The 27,118-nt window shown below is 36.9% G+C and overlaps 1 protein-coding gene across 1 annotated transcript in view; it reads left to right on the forward strand.

Moving 5' to 3' along the window:
* GPR158 (G protein-coupled receptor 158) overlaps positions 1 to 27,118 on the forward strand; it is a 301,001-nt gene that overhangs the window by 21,746 nt on the left and 252,137 nt on the right. Inside the window, exon 2 of the mRNA XM_019972812.2 lies at positions 11,146 to 11,251. Coding sequence (XP_019828371.2) covers positions 11,146 to 11,251 — 106 coding nt within the window. The remainder of the gene's footprint in view (positions 1 to 11,145; positions 11,252 to 27,118) is intronic.

Consider the following 27,118-nt stretch of genomic DNA (forward strand, 5'->3'; position numbering starts at 1 on the left):
TGTCCCCTTTAAAAGTCTCTTTTCCTTGATCCTACCCCATTAGCAATGAACCTGTGACGTGTGCTCTTCTGTTCATGTACTATTTATGCACAAGTCATTTTAGTTAAATGATTTCTATATTTCTCATTATTTTGCTTACTTTTTATTTATACAATTCTGTTTTAAAAATCTCTTTCTGCTGCTATGTATACAACCAGTCTATTTCCCTACCGCTGCCTAGTACTCTATTGCTACATAGTATGTAGAAATTGTCCGGTTCCAGGGATGGACAGATTGTCTTCGGTTCCTTGCCATTACAATGACATTGTGGTAAGCTTATATACCCCATTAGGGACCTGTGTGAGAATTTCCTGCACTGAAGGATTTCCTGCAGGATTTTTGGGTCACAAGGAGGGGTAAATGTAATTTTACAAAATATTGCAAGATTGCTCTCACTAGACAAGCTGCATCAGTCTACATACCCACTAGCAAGGCATAAGGGCTCCTATAGCCTCATATTCCTGCCAATATTTGGCATTATACCGCTTTCTAAGTTTTAGTTTAATGAATGTAAAGTGACATCTCACTATTGTTTTAGTTTGCATTTCTCTAAATACTGATTAGCTTAAGTATCATTTCATGTGCTTGTAAACTTGTTGGGCTTGCTCTTTATTGAACTGCTTGCTTATAGCCTTTGCCTGTTTCCTATTGTGATTTCTATATTTTTGTTATATTTCAAGAGATTCTAGATATTATTTCCTTGTCAACTTTAGACAGTGCAATATTGCCCAGTCTGTTATCTTTCAGGTAACTTTGACCATAAGATTTCCCCTTGAGTGGAATTTTAAAACATTTTTGATGTTATTTACTCAATCAAAATTTTACCTTACAGTTTATGCTTCTTGGTTTTATTTATGAGGTCTTTCAATGTCTTGCCTCAAAATTATTCTCTTATAATCAACTAATTAAAGTTTTACCTTTTACAACTGGATCTTTACTGGGAGTTCACCTTTGCACATGGTATTTGGTAGGGATCCAGTTATTTTTATCTATTTATTGAGCCAGGTTTCTACTCCTGTCAGCCTTTATCATACATACAAATGTCTTATGTGCATATGTATGTCTCTGAGTTCTCTATTTTGTTTCACTGCTTCCCCTGTGTGTTGTCCATCCCTAGTCAGTCAGTACTGTGAATGAAAGTGAAAGTGAAGTCACTCAGTCATGTCTGACTCTTTGCGACCCCATGGACTGTAGCCTACCAGGCTCCTCTGTCCATGGGATTTTCCAGGCAATAGTACTGGAGTGGATTGCCATTTCCTTCTCCAGGAGATCTTCCTGACCCAGGGATCGAACCCAGGTCTCCCGCATTGTAGACAGATGCTTTACCATCTGAGCCACCAGGGAAGTCTGTACTATTATGTTTTATTTCCATGGTTGGATAGTACGTCTCAATATTTGCTTTGGCAAAGCCTAAAGCCTCCCTCTTTCCCCCTTTCACAGCTTCTATTTTTCTACTTAAAGAAAGCTGTCAAGTTTCTAAAAAAAACTATATAGAATTTTGATTGGTTCTGCATAAAATTTATAGCTCTATTTGATGAGAATTGACATTTTTAATACAGTAAATTATTCCCTGAGAGAATTTGATGTCTTTCCATTATTCAGATCATCTATTTCATCCTTCATTAGAGTTTCAAATTTTCTCCATAAAAGTTTTGTGTATTCTTGATTAAGTTACCTACTAACATAATGGGTTCTGTCCTATTTTAAACGGAATATTTTTAGTTATAACTTTTTGTTGGAAATTGTTGGTGTATATAGAGATTTTTGAACACTGATCTGGTATCTACCAACTTTACTGAACTTTCTTATTGTTCTCATATTTGTCTGTTGATTTTACTGCTAAATAAAGGATCATATCATCTACAAATAATGACAGTTTACTCTTTTCTCTTCAGATCTTTACATATCATTTTTTCCCTAGAATTCTTGAATTGGTTGTGACTTTCAGTAACTATGTTAAACAGCATCAGTGATAACAAACATTTTTGATTTCAAGAGAATATCTTAAAAGAAAATGTTTTTCCTTCAAAGTATAGAGTTGATAGAGGCAAATTTTACTAACTTAAGCATTTCCTTCAATTTCTAGTATACCACTAAAAAAATATCAGGTGTTAGAACTTTTAACTGTCATCTTTCAGGTAACTTTTAGAAAATAATTAGTGGTGTTGTTGTTTAGTCACTCAGTTGTGTCCTACTCTTTGCAACCCCATGGACTGCAGCACACCAGGCTTCCCTGTCCTTCACCATCTCCTGGAGTTTGCTCAAACTTATGTCCACTGAGTTGGTGATGCCATCCAAATATCTCATTCTCTGTTGTCCCCTTCTCCTGCCTTCATTCTTTCTCAGCATCAGGGTCTTTTCCAATGAGTAGGCTTTTCGAATCAGATGGCCAAAGTACTGGAACTTCAGCTTCAGCATCAGTCCGTCCAGTGAATATTCTAAGTTGATTTTCTTTAGGATTGACTGGTTTGATCTTCTTGCAATGCAAGGGAGGCAAGAGTCTTCTCCAACACCACAGTTTGAAAGCATCAGTTCTTCAGCACTTCTTTATGATCCAACTCTCACATCCATATGTTACTACTGGAAAAAACATAGTTTTGACTAGATGGACCTTTGTTGGCAAAGGAATGTCTTTGCTTTTCAATATGTTGGCTACGTTTGTCATAGCTTTTCTTCCAAGGAGCAAGCGTCTTTTAATTTCATGGCTGCAGTCACCATCTGCAGTGATTTTGGAGCCCCCTCCGCAAAAGTCTGTCAGTATTTCCATTGTTTTCCCATCTATTTGCCATGGAGTGATGGGACCAGATGCTATGATCTTTGTTTTTTGAATGTTGAGTTTTAAGCCGGCTTTTCTACTCTCCTCTTTCACCTTTATCAAGAGGCTCATTAGTTCCTCTTCGCTTTCGGCCATAAGGGTAGTTTCATCTGCATATCTGAGGTTATTGATATTTCTCCCGGCAATCTTGATTCCAGCTTGTATTTCATCCAGGCTGGCTTTCGCATGATGTTCTCTGCATATAAGTTAAATAAGCAGGGTAACAATGTACAGCTTTGATGTACTCCTTTCCCAATTTTGAACCAGTCCATTGTTCCATGTCCAGTTATAACTGTCGCTTCTTGACCTGCATACAGGTTTCTCAGGAGTCAAGTAAGGTGGTTTGGTATTTCCATCTCTTAAAGAATTTTCCTCAGTTTGTTGTGATCCACATAAAGTCTTTAACATAGTTTTTTTTTTTTTTTTAATTCCTTTGTATCTATTCATTCTGCATTTATTTGCATATTTCCTGTTTGCATATTTTCTCTTTAATTCTTGAGTCTCCATTTATTTTCTCAAATTTAGTTTTTTTATAACTAAAAATTGTTACTATTTTGAAATATTTTTAGACTTTCAGAAGATTAGCAAAGATAATAAAGTTTTCATTACCTTACCTAGGTGCATACGCTTCACCAAACTTTCTATAACATTAACATCTTCCATGAAATGATCAAAATTAAGAAATTCATATTAGTACAACACTATTACTTAAGTTACAGATTTTATTCTTATTTCCTCAGTTTTTCCATTAATGTTCTATTTCTCTTCCAGGATCCAAATAGGTTATCATATCTTATAAACTGAATTATGTTTCCCCAAAATTCACACATGGAAATCCTAACCCTCAGCACCTCAGAATGTGACTGTATTTTGAGACAACATCTTAAAAGAGATAATTAGGTTAAAATGATCTTGTTAGGATGGGCCCTAATCCAAGATGTTTGTGTCTTCCTAAGAAGAAATTAGGACACAAGAACACACAAGGATCATATGAAGACACAGAGAGATGACAGCCATCTACAAGTCAAGGAGAGAGGCCTCAAAAGAAACCAACTGACACCTTGCTCCTGGACTTTTAGATTCCAGAATTATAAGAAAATAAATTTCTGTTTTTTAAGCCATCCAGTCTGGGTACTTTGTTATGGCAGCCCTTGCAAACTAATATATCACTTGCTTTTCATATTTCCTCAGTATTTTTCTCATAGTTCCTTGCTTTTCATATTTCCTTAGTCTTCTCCAATCTGTAAGTTTCTCAGTCATTTCTTGCCTTTAAACCATATTCTCTTACAATTGACACTTCTGAAGTGTGCTGGTAAAGTATTTTGTTGACTATCCCTTAATTTGAACTTGTCTAATGAAACAAAAAGTTTCTTAGACAACAAACTTGTCTAAGAAAACAACAGAGGGAAAATGCCCTTCTCACTGCATTATACCACAGAGTACATAGTATCGATACGTCTTTTTACTGGTGATGTTAACCTTGGTCACTTAGATAGTGTGGTGTTTCTCAGGTTTGTCCATTCTAAAGTTACTATTTTTCATTTTCCATACTTTATTCTAAATGAATCACTAAGTTAAGCTCACACTCAAGGGGAGGTGTTTAATGGATTCAGAATTGCAGTTCTGCAAGATGAAAAGAGTTCTGGAGATCGTTTGCAGAACAATATGACATACTTAATACTACTAAACTGTGGGCTTCCCTGGTGGCTCAGAATCTGCGGCAAATGAATCTTTACTGGTAAAGAATCTGTCTACAATGTGGGAGGCCTTGGTTTGATTCCTGGTTTGGGAAGATCCTCTGGAGGAGGGAATAGTTACCCAGTCCAGTATTCTTGCCAGGAGAATTCCACGAACAGAGGAGCCTGGTAGGCTGCAGTCCATGGGGTCACAACAAATTGGACATGACTGAGCGACTGACAGTTTCACTACTAACCTACACTTAAACATGGTTACGACAGTATGTTTTATTATATTTATTTCATAATTAAAAAAAATTAAAAAGCAAAAAAACGAAAATAAAAAACAAGCAGCTCTTCTTTAGTTCATGCTTTTCTCCTTGCATTCCATCACAGTCAGCTGGAAAAAGCCAGAGAGTACTCTCTGCATTTTACTTATAACATTCCTTGGCCATATCCACAAGTTCATTTGCTCGCAGGTAACAGCTTTGCCAAACTTCCAACTATTATACAACAAAGGTTGCTTTTTTTTTTGTCTCCAGTATCATTCCTACATTGTCCTTTAAGACTCACCATGTTCCGGCTTTAACCATTTCTTTTAAGGCCTTTCCAGCTTCTGCCTCTGCCTGGACCCAAAGCCAGAGCCATAAGTTTTAGGTTTTTGTTATGTAAGTAACCCCTGTTAGGCACCAGACCTTATTCTGATCATCTATTGTTAGGAGTAAACCACTGAGCGCAGCTGGTCTACCAGCATCTGGTTTTTATCAACTCTTCAATTTTGACTGAACTTCTGCCCTGATTCCCCTTCAATGTTGACTAATGGGATGTTACTGTCAATTTTTGTATTGATGGAAAAGGAAAAACATTGCCCAAGGTGAGATGGTGAAGAAACAAAAGCAGAATTTCAAAACTTTCTGTCAACCTATCCAGTTTTCCTTTCCATTCATTAGCCCATAGCAGTCCATGATAGTTTTCTGTTTGCTCAGGTTTTCACTCTCTCTCCCTTTTTGGTCATGGTTTTTTAAGCTACTATTTGCATCTCTCTAGCATCTGCCATTTTCCACGGTTACTTTTTGGGGTGGCTGATTTAGGAGCTGAGGGAAAATATTAAAAAGACACAGACAATGGAAATTTTGCCCATGGGAAAAACAATCATTAAAAACCAAATATTATAACAGAGAGTACTAATGGTATGAAGAAGGTAAGCATAGTATATCATGTGGAGAATAGAGAAGTAGTTTCTAAATGAGACTTGTAGTTTATATATATGGTTTTAGAAAAGAGCCAGATAGAGGCTACAATAAGGAGAGCACAGCTTAGGCAAAAGGACTTCAGGTATAAAGGTATCTATAAAAGAATGATTTTCTGAGATAACATGAATTATTTAGGACCTCTCAGAGTAATTCTGAATTGTCTAGAACAAAGAATGTATGTGAGTGAGTGAATGGAGAAGTCAGAAACAAGAGGGGCCTGGATATAATGTTATACCAAGGAACCTGGATTTCATTCTTCAGGAGAGTGGGAAATATTGATTTAGCAGCATTTGATGCTTAAGCTTTAGGGCCCCGTGCTTGCATGGGGAAATTTCTAAGGTCCTGGATCAAGCACTAACAATGAGTTTTGTGGTCAACTGTTATTTTTTTTTTAAATTTGCAAAAGGAAGATATAACTAAATGGTCTCTTTCTACTACAATTTTCCCTCCATTACATTTTCCCTGGGCTGTGGGCATTTTTGGAAATTGGTTAAGCAGAAGTTCTGAATTATTTAACAATACATACTAAATTAGTTTGTAGTCACGTCTCAGTTATCGCTAGCCATCCTGGTATAGAAAAGCCTTCTAGTAATGAAATTACTACCCATTCAGCAGTAGTAACACAAACACGTAAGGCCAAAGGGTCATATTGTGATAAAAATAAATATTAATGATTTTGTACTTGTTTCTTAAAGAAGGACGCTAAACCTTTCTTAAAGAAGGGCCTACAAATCGAGACCTTCATTGGAGCAATGCCAGACAGGGCCAAATAAGTAAACTATTACAGAAATTTTTTAGCTCCATGAGAGATGAAGAAGGCCTGAACAAGGCAGGATTAGCAGAAATGGAGGGGAAGGGTCAAGGTACCTGGAGGGAGTAGAATTTAAGGAACTTGACAAGTTGTTTTGATTTGGGGGATGAGTTTCATAACAAACAAGTTATCTACCAGGTAACTGTGAGGACGGAAGCCCATACACAGAGAACGTTAAGGAAATTCCAAACTTGGTTGGCGGATGAATCTTGTTTTGGCTTTGAGGCCTTGTAGAAGTCAAAGAAACAAGGAGAGAAAAATGCTAGTCTGCAGGTCAGCTAAGCACCCAAAGATTTGGGGAACGTTATCTGCTATATTTTCCATTCTCTGGAGACCACTTACCAGTCTCTTTTTGGCCCTTGTCTTCCAGTCTTCAACCCACAAAACATCAGCCACTTCCGGGCCCTCAGCGCTTCCCAGTGGTGCCGGCTCACCGGATGTGGTAGCAGCACTTCAGCCTCAGAAGAGAGTGCTCAGGGGAACAGCGCCCAGGCTTGGCGTGGGTCTTCCCAGGCCCAAGCCCTGCCAGCGCGCATGCGTGAGGCTTTTAGTTTTTGAGCGTCTGCCTTGCACTGGAGCTTAGTGGGCTGCCGTCTATGGGGTTACACAGAGTCGGGCACAACTGAAGTGACTTAGCAGCAGCAGCAGCTTGCACTTGGCTGCATGATTTTCGCCACTCGGAGAGCTTTCTCTTCCAACTTAGTCTCGCAGACTTCCACTTCCCCTGCAGGAAGTGTTGGTGCCTTCCCGAGGGCTTTGTAGCTCCCCAGGCGCCAAGGCCCAGGTACTAATGAAGATGAGTCAGCATTGATTTCCCAGCTGGTAAGCACATGGCTCATTACCTTTGGTGGTTTTGCACTGAGCCCTCGGAGCATTGTGAACTGGGTTTCAAGTCTACGGCGACTTTTTGGTTCTCGTGTAGGAATGTGGAATTAAAAAAAAAAAAAAAGGCGGAAAACTCTAGCCCTTAAGATACCAGTTTCTTAAACCAGATTTCTCAGGGAAGGGACCAGAGGTAATTGCATCCTTCTGGAATCCCTAATTAGCCCTTGTTCCTAAGCTAGCTCTGGAGGGTTTTGAGATCTTCACTATCTTGCGAGTAAAGTGTAGCGGTTAGTGGAAAAAAACTTGTGGAATAGAAATGTATATTTTTATTGATTTGCTACTTACATTCCTAAGCTGTGCTTGGGGCTAGTGCACTGGGACGACCCAGAGGGATGGTATGGGGAGGGAGGAGGGAGGAGGGTTCAGGATGGGGAACACATGTATACCTGTGGTGGATTCATTTTGATATTTGGCAAAACTAATACAATTATGTAAAGTTTAAAAATTAAATAAAATTTAAAAACCAAAAAAAAAAAAAATAAATAGCAGAAGTAACTTTATAGGCAAATTAAAACAGGCAAGTGCAAATAAAATTCAAGGCAAAAGTCAAAAAAAATAAAATAAAAATATAGCGGGCATAGTTCAGTGGGAAATTTTATGTCATAGAAGAAGATGACTGGTAACTTAGTGTGTGGATACAGAAGTGCCCGTAATTGTACCTTGAACCAGTGAGTTAGAAATCTTACTTCAGTGAGGCCTATCCTGATCACTCTTTGAAAAAATCTTAACCTTCTCTGTACTCCCGTCCATCCCCCTTACCTACTTGAAGGTAGTTTTTTCCCTCCATCTCACTTTTTAGTTTGTATTACTAAGTGTAATTTACTTATTTATTATGTATGTGCTCAGCATCCGGCTCCTCTATTCATGAAATTTTCTGAGGAAGAATACTTATTTATTATAGCCGTGGTTTATTATTTATCTGACTAGAGTTAAACTTCGTGAAGGCAGGAATATTTTTTTTTTCAGCTTAGTAATGTCAGAGGCCAAGAATAATTTTGGCCCATAGTAGATGCTTGAAAAGTAATATATTAAAAGAATGAAAAGCTGAATATATTGTTTTCAAAAGATCTAAGTGGAGCCTGGGGTGGGCTTGCCTGATTGGCATGAATATGTGGAACACAATTTTATGTGAAGTCCTGATTGATGAAGACAGCAAGTCAACCAGTGTTTATAGAATGCCTGTTGTACCCCAGGTGTTAACTTTCCACATTCCCCAGAATTTAGCATCCATTCTCTATGAAATATTCTGATACTTTTAAAGACATTTTAAACCTTTGAGGTTTCTTGGGAGAGACCGTGGCATCTCTTATCTTGATATGCATGTATCAGATCAGATCAGATCAGTCGCTCAGTCGAGTCCGACTCTTTGCGACCCCATGAATCGCAGCACGCCAGGCCTCCCTGTCCATCACCAACTCCCGGAGTTCACTGAGACTCACGTCCATTGAGTCCGTGATGCCATCCAGCCATCTCATCCTCTGTCATCCCCTTCTCGTCCTGCCCCCAATCCTTCCCAGCATCAGAATCTTTTCCAGTGAGTCAGCTCTTCGCATGAGGTGGCCAAAGTACTGGAGTTTCAGCTTTAGCATCATGCCTTCCAAAGAAATGCCAGGGCTGATCTCCTTCAGAATGGACTGGTTGGATCTCCTTGCAGTCCAAGGGACTCTCAAGAGTCTTCTCCAACACTACAGTTCAAAAGCATCAATTCTTTGGCGCTCAGCCTTCTTCACAGTCCAACTCTCACATCCATACATGACCACAGGAAAAACCATAGCCTTGACTAGATGAACCTTTGTTGGCAAAGTAATGTCTCTGCTTTTGAACATGCTATCTAGGTTGGTCATAACTTTCCTTCCAAGGAGTAAGCGTCTTTTAATTTCATGGCTGCAGTCACCATCTGCAGTGATTTTGGAGCCAAGAAAAATAAAGTCTGACACTGTTTCCACTGTTTCCCCATCTATTTCCCATGAAGTGATGGGACCGGATGCCATGATCTTCGTTTTCTGAATGTTGAGCTTTAAGCCAACTTTTTCACTCTCCACTTTCACTTTCATTAAGAGGCTTTTGAGTTCCTCTTCACTTTCTGCCATAAGGGTGGTGTCATGTGCATATCTGAGGTTATTGATATTTCTCCCGGCAATCTTGATTCCAGTTTGTGTTTCTTCCAGTCCAGCATTTCTCATGATGTACTCTGCATATAAGTTAAATAAACAGGGTGACAATATACAGCCTTGACGAACTCCTTTTCCTATTTGGAACCAGTCTGTTGTTCCATGTCCAGTTCTAACTGTTGCTTCCTGACCTGCATACAAATTTCTCAAGAGGCAGATCAGGTGGTCTGGTATTCCCATCTCTTTCAGAATTTTTCCATAGTTTATTGTGATATACCAGACAATAAATATGTGTTGAAAGAGCAAATGGTTTTAAGGCGTTAGGAGAAGAGAAAGTCTACCATTCCAGTATTCTGGCCTGGAGAATTCCATGGACTGTACAGTCCATGGGGTTGCCAAGAGTTGGACATGACTGAGCGACTCACTTTTACTACTTGGAAATTTAGCTCTTTATTGCATGAATAGTATTTGTTTTATGGGATTATAGTCCACAGCGGTAGTATTTTGCAAACTGGGGCTATTTCTCTTAAGGTTTTTATGATAAATTTTTGCATCATCCTTTGAGTGATCCTCTGAAAAATGAACTTACACATACTCTGGGTTGTCTGGATAACTAAAAACTGATATCAGGTTTTGCTGTGCCTCTGTTTTTAAGCATGGTAGTACTAGGTAGTGTAGTACATACTTTACAGGTTAATATGAAAAGAATGGAAACAGCCGTAAAAAGTAAATGATTTATTCACTCTAGATGAAGCCCAAAAGACATTAAGCAACTCTGTGAGAAAATTTCACAGTAGTTTAAAAGGAGAAAACAGATGAGAAAAATGAGTCGTAACATATGGTATTAGGCTTCCTGAATTAGCTGTTGTACCGTATTCCTTTTCTGAGAGGTGATTTAGTTTGGCACAATGTAATCACTGATGTTTTTAAATAATATTTTAAATTTAAAAATTGTTGGCTGTATAGCTTTTACATTTGTTTTGTTATTTTATGTGTATGTTTTGTAGCTAGAAAAACTATAATACAAGGAATTTGAGGAAAGAGATGGTTTTTTTTCCGATCTTATCTCCCCCTCTTAACTCATTCCCTCCTCCTCCCTTGCCCCAAACTTCCCATCCCTGGCCCTGCATTGGGGAGTAGAAGTAGAAAGAAATGAGATGAGGGCTTTAAAAAAAATTTATTTTGACAAAAGAGGTATTGGGAGCAAGTATTATTTCCGAGTCAACTTTGCTACCATGTCCAGAGTGATTCTGTCTGGAGGTTAGCCAATCAACAAATACTTATTGAACAGCTGGTGTGTGCCAGGCATTATACAGGGAGCTGAAACAGGAACAGTGCAGAGCCCGCCTTTGGTGCTTACACAAAACTAATAACTTGCTGTTTCTGTTCTTTTGTCTCTACCTACACTGGCACACTTTAGATGAGTATGAGTGGGCAATTTGGAGAATTTTAGTGCATTCTTGTGCTGATTTGTCTGATTTTTAGGTTAGAACACGGAATTAGAAATTGTAAAGGCTCAGATTAATTTGTTCTTTTTGTCTTTCTCTGTTTTAAGGGGTGTCATGAAAGTAGACATAAATCTTCAGAAGGTGGACATTGACCAATGTTCAAGTGATGGCTGGTTTTCAGGAACTCACAAATGTCACCTTAATAATTCAGAGGTAAGAAAACGGAGATAAAATTCTCTGAAATCAGAAGCTCAGAAATATATTACTTCTGAGTAGCTTGTATTTGTGTGTGTAAGTGAACAAGAAGTATCTTACTGGGGGGGAAAATCTGTTATGCACGCCTGACTGTTGCCAAATGAACTGAAAGAGGAGTAGAAAATGAAATTTGTGCAGAATAACTATTCATTTAGGGACTAAGAGAAGGCTGAAACTAAAATTATGTCTGTAGTTTGGCTTTAGTCAAAGTCTGACCCTATTGTTCAAAATGAGCTGGAAATTAAAATAGCCATGAAGTGAGAAACCATCCCAATAGGGGTCAACCAAATTATGCACATTTTATGGAATATGATGTTTTTTGAAACAGTGATGCTATTCGTTCAGACACCCTGCCATCTGTCAGAAAAGCAGTAGAGAAAGTATAGCCAGGAGATACTGAGAAGAAGGAGAAAACTGTTTGCAGGAAACTGGAAAGGAGATGTGTGTATTTGGTGTGTGTTCTGCAGTGTTCAATTCCTGTCCGTACTTAATTTCATGGAATTCCAGTTGGCAAGGAAGAGGCGGAGAAATCATTTGTCTGGAAATAAGACTGTCACTTGTCTTCTTTAAAAAAAATTTTTTTTAATTGAATGAAAGAGTCTTTAAATTTTGTGGTGCTTTAGAATTGTCAAGTTTAACACAGATGATTTCATATAATCCCATAATAACCCTTTTTTCCTCTACCCCCATATTGCCCTTCCCCTCATTCCCTCTCCTCACTGATAATCACTAGTTTGTTCTCTGAATCTGTGAGTTTGCTTCCTTTTTTTTTTTTTAATATAATCACTAGTTTGTTGCATTTTTTAGATTCTACATTTAAGTAATATAGAGTATTCGTCTTTCTCTGACCAATTACACTTAGCATAATGCCCTCCAAGTCCGTCCATGTTGCTGCAGATGGCAACGTTTCGTTCTTTTTATGGCTGAGTAGTATCCCATTGTGACTTTGGGTGTGCTCAGTCACTTCAGTCATATCTTACTCTCTGCAACCCTGTGGACTCTAGCCCACCAGGCTCCTCTGTCCATGGGATTCTCCAGGCAGGAATACTGGATTGGGTTGCTGTGCCCTCCTTCAGGGGATTCTTTACTGCTTGAGCCATTGAGGAAGCCTGTATATACATATATGTAATATATGCCACGCCTTCTTTGTCCATTCATTTGCGGATGGACACTTAGGTTGTTTCCATATCTTGGCTATTGTAAATAATGCTGCTATGGGTATTTGGGTGCTTGTGTCCTTTTTAGTTAGTATCAACTGATATTCTATAATTTCAGAGGTGGCATGTGATGACATCCTCATTTCATTTTTAGTAATCTTATTTCTCAAGTCCCCACATGCTCTAAAACAAGGGTACACTAAAACTCCTGACCTTAAATACTTCAGCTGTCTCTACTTTGAGTCCATGAATTTATGAGGAAAGTCAGCATGATTTATTTAAAATAGGGGATATTCCTGTAAATGTAGTAATCTACATCTTCAGTTTGAATTTTTGCCACATTTCCCTGTAGCCCACCATGACCCAAATAATCTTCCACAGTTCCACACATCCCCCCTACATTCCACACACACCTTCACCTGCCCTCTGTTCTTCCCACCACAATATCCCTCAACCCTCTCACCCCCTAATCTCCCTAGGAACCCGCATAGTCCCCTATATCTCTCTAAGCCCATCACATAGTCCCAGCATGTTCCCACGACCCCCACTTACTCAGTAACCCACACACCCTGACTCCCACATCTTGATATACTTCCACATAGCCCACCCTCCACCCCACCTTGATCGCCATCATTTCCTTCTTCCCAGTTGGGACCTTATTATGTAAATGAAGTATTTCTGTCTTGTCAAGTCACAGAGGTCAAGATGCCCTTTTCACCTCTGCTTGATATTTTTCTTATGGATTTGAACTTTTCCAAGTTCCCACTTCCCTTTGGATGGTTCTGGCATTTCTAAACATATGAATTTCAGTGATTTGGTAAATATCTTTAACCTGATTATTGTGTCCATGCCAGTGGCATAGCGCTTCATAGCTTTGTCTTTTAGCCAGGTTGGAATTTTTTTCTGCATGAGTGTCAGATCATGGATATTGATCTGTGTGTGCTTATTTCTGTATAGCCTTGTTTCAGTGGTGTTCCTGGGTGGTTCAATCAGCAGTCTGTCCAGAAACAAGGAGATATTTGCTTATCAGTCTGTTACAGTTGTTGCTTGCCTCTAATAATCTTGATGTAGTTTTCTTTTTCCTTATAGCACATCTGTTTATTTGACTAGGTGGTCTTATTGGATGGCTTTTTAGAAGATTGATTTATTTTCATTACATCAGGCTTATCAATTTTCTGTGGGTTGTGTCTTTTTAAAGCTGTCAAATAAACTAAATTATTTCAAGATAAAATATTATCCTTTGTTCTGGTAAACAGAGATTAGGGTGAAATGTGTAACTTTTGGCTTTATATATGGCAGCATTGTATTTATTCAATTCCTATAGGAAAAAAATGAAAAAACTCACCCTGTAAGACAACGAACAGTTCAGTGAATCTCATTTGACAATGTTGTACAAAGGTTCAGTGATCAAAAAATAACATCAACAAACAGTAAATCTACAAAGTGCCTGTTTGACTTAAACTCTGGATCCCTGGACCCCCTCACTTGCTGAGGTCCTAGTGTTGGGAGTAGGAGATCTTGGTGTCCTAGATTGGCAGCCTCTGGTGCATAGTCTGATGGACACAGGGCTGGACTGGAACTCATCACATCTTTCTGTGGGGCTTCTGTCAGATTCTGGAGTTGGTGCTGGTCACCGTAGGCACTGCAGCTGGTCTACACCACATTCTCAGACTCAGGAGTAATGATAGCCTTTCAGTTCCTTCTCTGTAGTGGTGTGAATTGGAGACTAGGGTTCTACTGGCTTCTACTGATGTTTTTACTGCTTGGTAAAACCGAAACAAAGCTCGTGTTCAGGGTGTTTTTCATCTGTACTGGCTCTCTTTCGTTGCTTGTCACAAATCTGTTACAGACCCAAGGATCATTGTGTAAACTGACTTGTTTTGGGACGTATTTAACATGATTGGTATTTGTAAGAGGTATGGGTCGGTCTGGGCTGCCCAGGTGACTCAGTGGTAAAGAACTTAGCTGCCAGTGCAGGAGACATAAGAGATGTGGTTTTGATTCCTGGGTCAGGAGGATCCCCTGCAGAAGGAAATGGTAACCCATTCTAGTATTTTTGCCTGGAAAATCCCATGGACAGAGGAGCCTGGTGGGCTACAGTCCATGGGGTCACAAAGAGTTGGACATGACTTTAATGATTAAACAACAAAACAGGGGCCTGTCTATGAAAATCCACATCATTAGAAACAGAAACTTGCATCATGTTTACTGTGGGTTTTATTTTTTACCAATGTTTAACATTCTTCTCTTGTAAATACCACAGGGAGTAACAAATTTCTAAGTTGTAATTGAGGCAAGCTTTTCACTTAAAAAAAAATTTTTTTTCCCTAGTGTGTTGACTTTTCAGCCTCTGAGGTATCTTAAACTAAATACAGAGTCTGATATTGGAAACAAATAAGTAGTATGTAACCAGTGACAGAAGCTTCAAGAGCATTTTAGGAAGGCATGGGATGGTTTGTGAGGAAAATGATTTCTCAACAAGTTTGGGTTGTTACCGAATTTACGAGGCCAATAAGTGCTTTTTGAAGAGCATAGTAAAATGAGATCTCAGTTGACACCGTGAGTTGAACCAGATTCCAGGATTATTTTGGCCATTTTTATAACTGATCCAGATCACTGTTACCTGGACTCAATCATGTTTTCTGTGGCCATTCAAATAATTCTTGACCTATTTCATATCATTGTTTCATTTGGGTACACAGAATCCTCTCCTACAAAATAGTTTATTAAAAACATTGACATAAATTGTTATTTTTGTTTTAAAGGTTTTCTTTTGCTTGTTTCCTTCAGAGGATTTTTTAAAGTCACTATTTGAAGTATGGAACAGTGACCTTGAAACTTTTTGATTATATTCTATTAGTAAAAATGCTTTAAGCATTCACAAATAGTATTTGTATGTTTTTTAATCTGTAAAGTATATGCATCTTTTGTAATATATTTTGTATGTTATAAGAAAACTTAATTGGGTTGAGATAAAAATGAAACATTGTTTTAATGTAGATTATATTTTATAATAATAAATATTGTTGTTAGTCACTCAGTTGTGTCCAACTCTTTGTGACCCCATGGACTGTAGGCCACCAGGCTTCTCTGTCCATGGGGATTCTCTGGGCAAGAAGACTGGAGTGGGTTGCCATTTCCTTCTCCAAATATATTTGGTTACAATTTTTGAAAATTTTTCAGTGATAGTATTGTGATTTATTATGCTTCACCATTTAAAATTTTAAAAAGTCTTAGTTTAATACTTAGCAGTGCAGTGATTCAGAGGTCTCTCAGTTCAGTTTATTTTTATACTTAATTTTAATGTCTGTCATAGTTGAAAATATGCCTCAGAAGGATATGTCAGTCCACATTGAAGAAGTAAATTGTTGACTGTATTTGCTAAATAACAGTGTTCATTTTTCAGTTTCCAATTTTGCAAAGGTTTTTTTTTTTTTTTCCCAGAAATATAGCTAGAAGTTTTTCATTTTACCTGATGTCAATTGGTCCCTGAAAACTAATTGGAAAGCTGGGCATTTTAATATTTTAAAAGAATAGGTTAAGAACTCACTCAGACTTTCATGGGGAATATTTTCAAATAGATAAGGAAATTTTATTTCCAAGTTTAAACTGTATGGCTATGTGAGTATTTATAGTTTTTGACAACAAAAACCACATAACACTGAAAACATTTCCAAATCCATTTTCAAAATGCTCACTTCAAAAGGCTTTCTCACGGATTATTAAAATGTCACATTTACTTTGAAGGAAGAGCTTATATGTTTTAAAAAGTACCTGCTGCATACACACTGCTGACATCCACTTGTCATCATTGAGCAGGACAGCGAATTTAGAACACTTGCCTTTTTTTGTAAAGAGTGATGAATAATCTTCGAGTTCAGAAATAAGTAGTTCACTTTGAGATAATCAGAAAATCTTTGTGTGGGAAAAGTTTTCCCAGGTCACACAGCATCTTACTGATATTATGAAGAATTGTAAATATTTTGCAATTTAAAATAATATACTCTGTAAATCCCCTTGGATGGTCAAATACAAAAGGTAATACTTTAGAAAAGTGCTGCATTATGAGTATTATCATTCACCTGTCTCTAGAACTGTCCTGTTCAGTATGATAGCCACAAGCTTCATATGCCTATACTGGAAATCACTAAATAAAAGTAAGAATTCAGGTCCTTGGCCTCATTATCCTGATTTGAAAAATAAAATAGCCACATGCAACTACTGGACACTGGACAGTGTAGTGGACACGCCAGGCTTTTGAATATGGCCTAGCTTACAGTGCAGTCAAGCCACACAAGTTATTGAAGCCTTTCAAATCCCGGAATTTCCTTATGTGGGTGAATCATTTTCCTTAAATTCACTAAGGGGCATTTAAGGACCATTTGAAATGAATTTTGGCTAATGTAATCATCCGTATAATCTGCTGTATTAACTTAATTGAAAATTAATAATGAGAAATCAGCCAACTTTTGAATGCCATTATTTTACACTGAAAACTGTAAAAAGTCTTCCAGTAAATGGAAAAAAGTAAATGCTGATAATCTTCTAGATATTTACATTTCCATTGTGTTTGTAGTACTGATTCTGTTTTCTCTGATTACCAATACAAAATGTGATGATGTGAAATCCCACTCTTCTCCTTGGATGTAGGGTAGTGATCAGATGTTCAGTGGTGCCCAGCACAGTGCCTGGCACATTTATTGAATTAATAGAGGCTGCCCACTCTGTGCGTAGATGGCCTGCTTATAATATAGAGTTACTGCTTTTGGTTTCTCCCCATGGAATTGCTCAAAATAAAGTTAAACTTTTTTTTTTCTTCGTAACAAACACACAGATATTTGAAGACTGCTGTCAGTATGCTTCTAAGTCTTTCTTTTAGGCTAGTTGTCTTCTGATTCAGGCAAGTATGGCTGTTTTACTAGGTTTAATCAAAAGAGGCCATACTACTACCGTATAACTCCCCATTTCTTTTTGAAGTTGTTTGAAGACCTAACTTGTTTGATTTTGTTATATAGTCCTTTCTAAAATTAATAGAAAACTGATTATATTTTCAGAGTTTTCACTATGCTCCTGAGAGTTATTTGGACTAGATATTCTGTATAGTTCCAAAACTAGGGCTAGAAAATATTATTTCAAAATAACTGTACTGAGATGCTTAACAAGTCAGTTAAAGGAAAACTAGGTCTCTCTTATTTTATTTTATTTTTTAACTTTTTACTTTATCTTGGAGTATAGTTGATTAACAATAGTGTTTTAGTTTCATTTGTACAGCAAAGTGATTCAGTTATACATATACATGTATCTATCCTTTTTCAAATTCTTGTTCAGAGCTTGCTCTCTTGTTCAGAGAAAGGTGTTTCCAACAACAGAGCAAGGGGTCACCAGTGGCTGTTGCCATCTTGTGGCTAGGGGAAAGTGGGGGTGGAGAGAGGGAAGGAGGGAGGAATTTTGCAGGGCTCATAAAAATTTCATGCACCATTAGCTGTATAATTGAAGTAGGTGCCTCTTAAGTATCTTTGCAGCCCTAAGATTTTATATGTCTAGTATACTGTAAAGGAAACCACTAAAAGGTATTTCCATCCAAAAGCAAAGCTCTGCCTACCCTTGTATTGGAAATACCTTGAATTCTCATACCACATGTGATCGTGCCTGCCAAACTCCAGATTTTCTTATTTTGCTCTGTGAAAATAATAAAGCAAATGGTTGTTCATTATTGTCACCTTCATTCAAGCTAGCTTATGGGATTTGATTTCTACTTACTCATTAAGCACTTTGGTAATGGTTATGCAGGACTAATACATTCCGATTGAAGTGAGACGGAAAAGTCAAATCATGTTTAGTTGACTTTAGATTGTGAGTCTGGAATAATGTGAGCCAGAAAGGAGGCATAAGAGGAGTATTATTTTTTCCTTTAAATTGCTTCTTTTTCTTATGAAGGAATCAGATACCAGGTACCATAGAGTAGAAGATAAATCCATTTTTCCACTATGATAAGGTCATAATATTCGGTATCTGCTTCTGAATAACACTCTTTTGTATATATTCCATGTCGTTGGATTGCATTACCAGCCTTTTTGAACTTGTTGATCTAATATTGGCACCTTTGAAGTATCTGCTTTGGAATTTACAAAGAGGGAGCACATCCTGTCTGTTTAAGGTGAACAGACTCTTTCTCTCAATCTATCTCTTTATCTGTCTGCTTGAGCTATAAAAACATTAAATCTTGATCTATAGCTTTCTACTTTATCAACTTTATGGACTACCTAAAATTAAAAAAAAACAACTGTTAACAAGATCTTATTCATAAGATCTTTTATGAGTAGTGTAGGTAAAGGCACTTTTCATAATATTTGCTAGTAATTAAATTTTAGTCAGCCCAAGTCTGAAGAATCTATTAGACACCAGAAGTGAAACATCCCTTTGATACAAGTTTGTTTTTCGATCTCTGTGTAAGAAAATAATTATTTAAAAATAAAAAATAAGACATCCGTTTCATACTTACTTATTCTGAATTGCCTATTACTGTTATTCCTGTTTTCTAGATGAGAAAATTAAGACTTAGAGTGGTTTAAGTAACTTGACTAGGGTCATAAAACTAGTAAGTGTTATTTTAGAAAGTTAAACTCTAGGAAGGTACTATGGGTGACATATGATTGTTTGGAAAGAGAATCACTGAGTGGTAATGGCCCATGGGCTGATACTGTTAGTCTTGTGGTATTACCCATGGGGGTTCAGCTAAGGGGCATAGTAGAGTTTGCATAACTAATTGGTTAGAAGTATACCAATCAAGAAGAAGTGATCTAGCTCTCAGGTGGCCAAAACAGATTTCTGAGAGGGTATGGAAAGCTCACATGGAAATTCGGATTGGGATCCATACACAAGGCCTTCCATCATTTAGGTGTGTGAATGGCAGCAGCCTAAGTTTCTTTCTAGTGGTGTATTCTTGTTTCAATGTATGGCAGTGACTTGTGGTGGTAGGAATGTCCAGTTTGAAATTGAACTCAAGGGATAAGATCCATCTCCATAGATACAGATATAAAGGGTTTCCCTGGTGGCTCAGACGATAAAGAGTCAGCCTAAGACCTGGGTTCGATCCCTGGGTTGGGAAGATTCCCTGGAAAAGGAAATGGCAACCCACTCCAGTATTCTAACCTGGAAAATTCCATGGACAGAGGAGCCTGGCAAGCTACAGTCCATGGGGTTGCAAAGAGTTGGACACGACTGAGTGACTTCACTTTCTTCTTTCCTTAGATATAAGTTGGTAAAGACTGTACTCATTGTCTGGACATCAATTAAGAGGGCAGATGTGAAGGAAAGGGACCCTCTTCTTCCTAGCAGGGAATCAGAATACCAATCAGAATGTAGAAATGAAACAAGTGTGAATATGAAGGATTGCAACTCACTGGGTACTGGGATGCCAAGGAGATCATTATATATAAGTAAACTCTATTGCTGAAGATAAACACTTAAAATACTCCCAGAGTTCTCTTGATCAGAGGTTAGAGTGGGACTGAGCTTAAAGATAGGCACATATATATGCAGCATATGCAACTTGGCTAGAATAGGCTGGGGCAAGGAGATTGTCTTACATACAGCAATAGATATGAGCTCAAAGGACTAGATTTCTTGATCTTTTCAATGTGGTGAGAGAACATCTGATGAAATATGAAGTACTGAACAGATTTGGAGTATGTAGCTAAATTTATAATGAGTCAATCAGAGAAGAAAATATCTCAACCTATTAAACCTTTGCTTTTGTCATTTCCAGTAGCAGAAAAATTGCTACTTGTCCAATTCTAGATATGAGAGGCAATCAGAATATACAGTGAGTGCCTGGGAGGGGGGGTGACTTTTTAGGGGTTAAATATAGCTTTGCATCATTAGCTTATGAGGAAAAAAATCCCATCATGACAGCAAATCAGATCTAATCTGGCACTCCCTGTGCTACAATTATATAAAATATGGTGGAAACTTGTCAAAGCTTTCAGTGAGAAATGAGGCTACTGATGCTTGGCAGCCCCCTTTTTTGAGCACAGTGAAGAATCATGTTGCTTAGCTACAGTCCTTGGTTGATTTAGAAAGCTTCAACTGACTATATTATTATACAAGAGTTAAACTCTCTTCCTTGATTTTTTTTTTCTAAAAGAAAAAACCTTCTTTATCACCTTTTTATTTGGGGTATCTTTACCAAGTCATTTATATTTATTCACCCAGGACAAGTTTTGATTTAGCATTGTTTTCCCAAACCCAGGGTTTATAGATTGCAAGAGAACAAGTGGGTGTTGATGATACAAGCAGAATATAAAGTATTGAAATAGCTTAAATGCTTTTGCCGGCAAAGTAATGGGCAAATGTCTATTTCAACTTTTTTTTTTTTTTGGTCATTTGAAACTATTGTGTTTCCCTTCTTTTTCAGTTTATTCATAGTTTGAATTGCAGTTATCTTTATAATGCACAAGAATGTACAACATTTAATTATATTTTTGAATTTCAAAATGTAAACTGACTTATAGGTGTATGGAAAAGTACAGGGAACAGTGAATGAAACTGATGAAGCAATAAGTGTGGGGGCTGGATTTGGAACCAAAACACTGAAAACAGAAGGATTAAGGAAAAAACAAAGAGGAACTGTCAATGGAGAGGTTTACATCAGTTATTTGTTCATGAAGTAGAAAAGTGTTCATGAAGTAGAAACAGATTAAAAAGGGGGAAATGTCAGATGTGTCAGAGACCATTTCAATGGGATAAAAACACTCAAGGACTCTTAAGTCTAGAAAGGAATATTTTTTATACTGTTCTAAATATGTAGATATCCACTTTATTTTTATAGCTCTTCAGGAAAGAGAGCTGACCCTTAGGAATACTTTCTAACATCTTACCGTAATTATTGTAATGAAGTAGAGCTGTGTCCTAATCTCAATTATGTAACTATTCAGTAGATTTTACTATTGACTTGTCTGTATAATCTGTTTTATACTTGCAGAGGCACTTTTTTCCATCCTTACAGTTCCATGATTACCTGGAGGAAAGTCTATAGAGTTGATTCTGTATTTACATTCAATAATAGGATATTGGTTAATTGTTTTAAAAGTCTTGAAAGTGAAAGTGCTAGTTGCTCAGTCATATCTGACTCTTTGCAACCCCATTGACTGTAGCCCGCCAGATTCCTCTATCCATGAAATTTTCCAGGCGAGAATACTGAAGTGGGTAGCCATTCCTTTCTCCAGGGGATTTTCCCCACCCAGGGTTAGAACCCCAGGTCTCCTTCATTGCAGGCAGATTCTTTACTCTCTGAGCCACCAGGGAAGCCCATTCTAATTCTAATTCTATTGAAGCCTAGATTTCATAGACTTAGAAGCTAAACCACTTGGTTTATGGACTTTGTTTTTATGGTCGTCTGCAAATCACCTTCATTTGCCACCCTTTAAAATACATTTGTGTAATATCATCATTTTCAAAGTGTGGTTCTGGAACCCCTCAAAGTGGGGAGCTGTTGGGATCCTCAAGACGCTGTTAAGGAAGTCTGTGAAGTTAAACCTTCACATAATAATTTTAATAATAACATGATTTGCCTTTTGAACTCTTATTTGTCTTATGGGTGTACAGAGGATTCATAAGATATGATATAGAAATAGATTAAATGCAGAAATATGACAATCTAGTTGTCTTCTAATAAGCCTTTTAAGGAGACTTTTAAGGAGATTTGCAGAAATGTGAAACAATGATACTCTTCTTGCTAAGTTTTTTTTTTATTTTTGGAAGACATTGTTATTTTTCATAAACACATTATGTTAGCATGTTATGAAATTATTTTAAAAATGAATTTATAAATATTTTTAAATTTTCTTCATTCAGTATTCAAGATGGTAAATATCAATTGATATAACCAGCATAAATAAAAGCTCTTTGATATTCTCAACAATTTTCAGGAGTGAAAGGGGTCCCAAGATCAAAAAGTTTGAGGGATCTAATTTAGCACATTTTTAAGCTCCTGCATGATTCTGACCTTGACTCTGCTTCTGGTTTCTATGCTTTCTCTTCCTTCCTTTGATGATTCTACCAACTATTTCTCACTTTGGCCACCTGACAATTTCTGCATATCTTTGGAGTCCTAGGTTTTGCTCCTTTGTAACCCCCTCGGGAAGTTGTTCCCTTTCAGGCAGAGCAAGTTGTCTTCTATATATCACTATAAGGCTTCCCTGGTGGCTCAGATAGTAAAGAATCTGCCTGCAATGTGGGAGATCTTAGTTTGATCCCTGAGTTGGGAAGATTCCCTGAAGAAGGGAATGGCAACCCACTCCCGTATTCCTGTCTGGAGGATTCCGTGGACTGAGGAGCCTGGCAGGTTACTGGCTATGGGTTCACCATGGGGTCACAAGCAGTCAGTCATGATTGAGCAACTAACATTGATAGTACATTGTACATATTTTTGTTTTAATACCTACAATGCTGTGTTAAAATGACTTGATTACTCTTGAATTATAATTGCTGCTTTTATCAGATGCCTGTCCTATTATTGTGTCCTGTATATATGTGTATATACATATATATGTATATATAAAGGTGAATGTAATCCTCAAAACAGTCTTAGAAAATACCTATTATTATTTCAGTTTTACAGATGAGGAAACTGAGACTTAGCTACTTAAAAAACAATATAGATTACATCTTAAATCAGGTTCAGGATGGGGAACACATGTATAATTTTTTTTTAATTAAAATTGAATAAAAAAAATAAATTAAAAAAAATAAATAAATAAAATGATCTAAAAAAAAAAAAAAGAATTTGAACTAATCAGTTGCTGATGAAATTTATGAGCCTTTGAGACAACGGCTGTGGCCTTCTCATACATCTTATTGGTATGGCTGCTCCTGTAGTTTAAGTTCATGTATAATAATCTTTACCATTTGAGCCACCAGGGATATTTATTTTTTTAGAATATCTCTTACAGTAACTATTTTCATCACTGTGTTACACCCATAAGAAAGATTTAGATTAATTCTATCATGACTTGGCAGGTAGTCCATCTTCTTTAGGAACAGAAGATTCTAGGTACAGCCTGATTACTCAGGATATTCTTCCTAGTATCTGAAAACCTTTTTGGGTATTCAGATTGTAGGTCTAACTTTAATTTGTTTTATATTTTACTTCATTTATTTCATTTACTCATTGCAGGCAGTTCTAATTAAAAATGAATAAGGGTTCAATTAAAATGGATGGTTTTAATTCTTAATAGAGAAGTTCTATTTTCACAAATACTATAATCAGCTACTATGATTTTTAGAATCAAAGACTCTGTACATGCCACAATGACTTAGTTATGTGCTTTAGTTTCTATTGTTTTGCACTTACGATAGATGCACTTTATAAAAAGGGTATAAAGAATTCAGAGTAGGTGGTTCAACAAATTGACTAGTGATTATTCTCAATTCACCATTGTCAAGTATTTTTGTAGCTTATCTAGATTTGACAGAATGAATGAATACATGATGCTTTTAAAAACTACATCGCTTTCTTTTTGACATAAAAATAGAGAGCTCTACAAATACTATTCAGCTAAATCCACGTAAATCCTCCTTCACAATAAAAGTTAGATTGTTTTCTTGGTAGGTTTTTCAGTCTGTGTAAATGTATAATTGGAACTTTGTCAAATTTTAGCCTTCTTTCTTATCTCTCCCACCATTTCTGTCTTTCATTTGCCTGTCTTTCTTTATTTTCTTGATCTCTTCTGTGCTTTCCTTTTTCCTGTCCTATACTCTCCTCCTTTCCCCCTTTCCTATATCTTGTTTTTCTTTTTCTTTAAAAAAAAAAAACACCTTAATTCCTAGAAAGAGAAATGAAAGCTAGAAGTTTTAATTTCCAATAAACGTTAGGCTAAGAAATAGCACAACTTTGTCTGAAGCATTCCTAGAGCAGTGACCACATATCTTTTAAAATATGCTCATACTTTTAGTGTCTGTTAGTTGAGAAAAGCACAAACAATTCAGATAAACATAAACAAGATATTCTAATCACTTATTAAAACAGCCTTGTATACATTTGAAAAATAAGATACAGATGGTTAAAATATATTTTTAATTTAAATTAGAATGACTACTTGGTATGGTCTCTTGAGTTTTTGAGCCTCTTGAGATGACTTTATGACTCCACAGAGGTATATGAGTTGCAGGTTCTATAGTACTTTGATTTGAAAATCAGCCTATTTATAGTATTGCCACACTTGATTGCATAATTGAACATTTTATTTTTATAAAATTCTTCCAAAATTATAAAACAAAATACCTATTTGTTATAATCATGCAAACAATACAAAGGCTCAAAAAAGAAAACAATTACCTCCTATATTTCCTCCTTTCACCAGCTTCGAATTTCACCCTTTTACATACCCTTTCCATTATTAGACAATAGTTTTTTGTCAATTTATTAAGTAAAAAGTATGTACTTATTGTTGCTTCATTTATATTTCCTTACTAACTAATAAGGTTAAATGTATGTGTGTGTATATACAAGTAAAGAAGCAATTATGAGAATATAATGAAAATATTACAACATATGTATATTTCATATATATTATATATATATCATGTCTGGGGAGTTGGGTCATAATAAATATTTTCTGAATATTTCCCGATTATGCTATAAGACTAAAAATTAATCTGGAAAAAGAGTTAAAAATGTGACATTTCACTAGTAAAATATGAACTGAGTTGTGCTTCTGTTCATTAGTCATATTTTCATTGTCCTTTTATCTGAAGCTAAGAGAGACTTGTGTTTTTTATTGGTAAACCCCCCAAGTTGAATCTTTTCTGTCAGAGGTGGAAGTCAGGAGATGTAAATGTTTTATATATTCTTTGTACCAGTTATCAATTTATTTTCTCACTCCAAATCCATCCTTTTTTGCCCCACTTTCGTGATACTGAATCTGAGCCCTCTAACCATGTCCCTTTTGCCATCTGGGACAATATTAAGCTTTTCAGTAGTTGGCACTGGAGAGACACTGTGAAGAAGGGATTTTTCTTTCTGGTTCCAGATGCTTTTTCCCTGCTCTCATGGTGAGCTGCAGCCAGTGGAATGCAAGGTACCCAGTGTCACATGTGTGTTCTCCTGTGAGTTTTGATTGTACTACAGGCAGCTGGAGGGACTTGCTCCCTCAAATGTGTAGATATCCATGCAAGGTCGCCAGAAACACAAAAACCGAAGAAACATGATGACACTAAAGAAACACAGTCATTTTCAGTGAGAAACTCCAAAGAAATGGAGAGCTACAAGTTACTTGGAAAAGAATACAAAATAATTATTTTAAGGAAGTTCAGTGAGATTCAAGGGAACACAGATAATTTGATGAGCTCAGGAAAACAATGTGTGAACAAAGTGAGAAGTTCATCAGAGGGGTAGAAATCATAATAAAAGAACTAAACAGAAGTTCTGGAGCTGATAAATACAACACATTAAAGAAAAATGCAATAGAGAGCTTCAACATTAGGCTCAATCATGCAGAACAAAGAAGCTGTGAACTTGAAGACAAGAACTTGAAGACAAATCTGACTGGAAAAAAAGGAAAAGGAAGAAAAGGCATGAAGAAAACCTCTGTGAATTGTGGGATACCATAAAGCAAAGCAACATTTGCATTATTGATATCCCAGAAAGAAGAGAGAGGAAGGGATTGAAAAGTTATTTAATAAAACAGTGGCTGAAAACATCCCAAATCTGGGGAGGATGGCTGTCCAAGAATATGAAGCTCACATATGTCCAAACAGTTTCGATCCAAGGATATCTTCACTGAGACACATAATAATCCAACTCTTCAAAACTAAAGACAGAATTTTGAAAGCAGCAAGAGAAAAATGAGCCATCACATAAAAGGGAACTCAGCAGATTTCTCAGCAGAAACCTTGTAGGCCAGGAGAGAGTGGGATGATATATTCAAAATGGTCAGAGAAAAAAACCAACCTGCCAAACAAGAATACTTAACCCAGAAAAGTTGTCCCTCAGAGAGAAAGATTTTTCCAAACAAACAAAAGCTAAGGAAATTTATTACCACTAGACTTGCCTTACAAGAGATGCTATGCTATGCTAAGTCACTTCAGTCGTGTCCGACTCTGTGCAACCCCATAGACGGCAGCCCACCAGGCTCCCCCGTCCCTGGGATTCTCTAGGCAAGAACACTGGAGTGGGTTGCCATTTCCTTCTCCAATGCATAAAAGTGAAAAGTGAAAGTGAAGTCGCTCAGTCGTGTCCGACTCTTAGCTACCCCACCGACTACAGCCTACCAGGCTCCTCTGTCCATGGGATTTTTCATGCAAGAGTACTGGAGTAGGGTGCCATTGCCTTCTCCACAAGAGATGCCAGAGGGATTTTTTCAAGCTTAAATGAAGGGGTACTCATTAGTAACATGAAAACATGAAAGTAGAAAAGTTACTAGTAAAGGTAAATAGTCAGATTCAAAATACTCTAATGGTGATGTATAAATCACTTTAAATTCTAGCATAAATTAGAAGACAAAAGAGTTTTAAAAATAACTATAGCTATAATATTTTGTTAACCAGTACACAGTATGAAGTAAATTGAAACATCAACAATAAAAAATGTGGAATCAGGTAACTACAATGTTTTTTATGCAATTGAATTTAACTTGTTATAAGCCTAAAACAGACTATTATAGCTTCT

The sequence above is a fragment of the Bos indicus genome, chromosome 13 (genome assembly GCF_029378745.1).
Source record: "Bos indicus isolate NIAB-ARS_2022 breed Sahiwal x Tharparkar chromosome 13, NIAB-ARS_B.indTharparkar_mat_pri_1.0, whole genome shotgun sequence".
NCBI lineage: Eukaryota > Metazoa > Chordata > Mammalia > Artiodactyla > Bovidae > Bos > Bos indicus.